Source organism: Aspergillus affinis, assembly GCF_023601865.1.
Source record: "Aspergillus affinis strain CMG 70 chromosome Unknown NODE_361_length_872_cov_613_547170, whole genome shotgun sequence".
Taxonomy (NCBI): domain Eukaryota; kingdom Fungi; phylum Ascomycota; class Eurotiomycetes; order Eurotiales; family Aspergillaceae; genus Aspergillus; species Aspergillus affinis.
The window spans coordinates 1-872 of NW_026516142.1; the positions used below are offsets into that span (position 1 = coordinate 1).

Below are 872 nucleotides of genomic sequence, written 5' to 3' on the forward strand. Positions count from 1 at the left end.
ATAAACAACGGGAACTCCTCGATACGGTCCCTCAGGTGTCTCTCGATCGACGATTTAGCGCGATATTTCCCAGGGTTGCGCATCGGGGCGAACTCTTCGCTGAGACGCTCTAGCATGTTGCGAACTTGCTCCTGCTCTCGAGGGTCGGTCATCCCCAGCGCTTCTAGGTGCCATCTCTCACCTTTCGAGGTGTTCGGCTGGCGATCTGCCGGGGAAGCTGATGACGGGGGCATGGTTTAGATGGTAAAACGCGAGATAATAGATTGAAACAATCAATGAAAGGCTTAGGATTGGTAGGATAGATAGGGGAAAGGGCAGAAAAGGGACGAGAAAGAGGTTAGGAAGAATAAAAAAGAAAAAGTCTGACTGGGAAGGGTAAAGTGGTTGGTCCGTTTGTTGTGAATTTCAGTTCCTGCGGTAGAAGAGTGAATGACCCCGCTAGCGCGCGTTTGCCTTGGTTTCAGACAATGCTTCCCACTTCTTTCCCAGGACGGTTTCAGATTGCCAGGGGAAAGTGGGAAGGGAGAGCCCATGAGGTTCTATGATAGGATAGATTCGATCATCAAAAGACGATTGAATCAGATAACGCGCCAGGGCTCCTATCGCCAAAAAGTCAGGCAAGGAAACGCTACACGCCCCCAATGATAGTCTCGTCCGGTTAAGAGGCAATATGACTATCAATAGCGAGCGTATTCACTGCAGAGATATTCCATTTCGGTTCTAGCCATCTAGCAGGTTGGGTTATAGCTATTCGTCCTTCATGGGTTAAGGGTCAGTCTCTCCCGTCTCCCTATCTTGGTCGGTTTTGTCCATTGTCGCGGTAAGAGGCGCGTCAGAGAGCCCATCTGAAGGCTTGTTTACAAGGCCAGTAA

The 872-nt window shown here is 50.0% G+C and overlaps 1 protein-coding gene across 1 annotated transcript; it reads right to left on the bottom strand.

Moving 5' to 3' along the window:
• KD926_006626 (uncharacterized protein) lies at positions 1 to 233 on the bottom strand (the record flags this gene model as incomplete). Its single annotated transcript, XM_053095644.1, has 1 exon — positions 1 to 233. A coding segment is annotated over one exon (233 nt), but the record flags the coding sequence as incomplete, so codon positions are not given.
• Between the last annotated feature and the right edge of the window lie 639 nt (positions 234 to 872).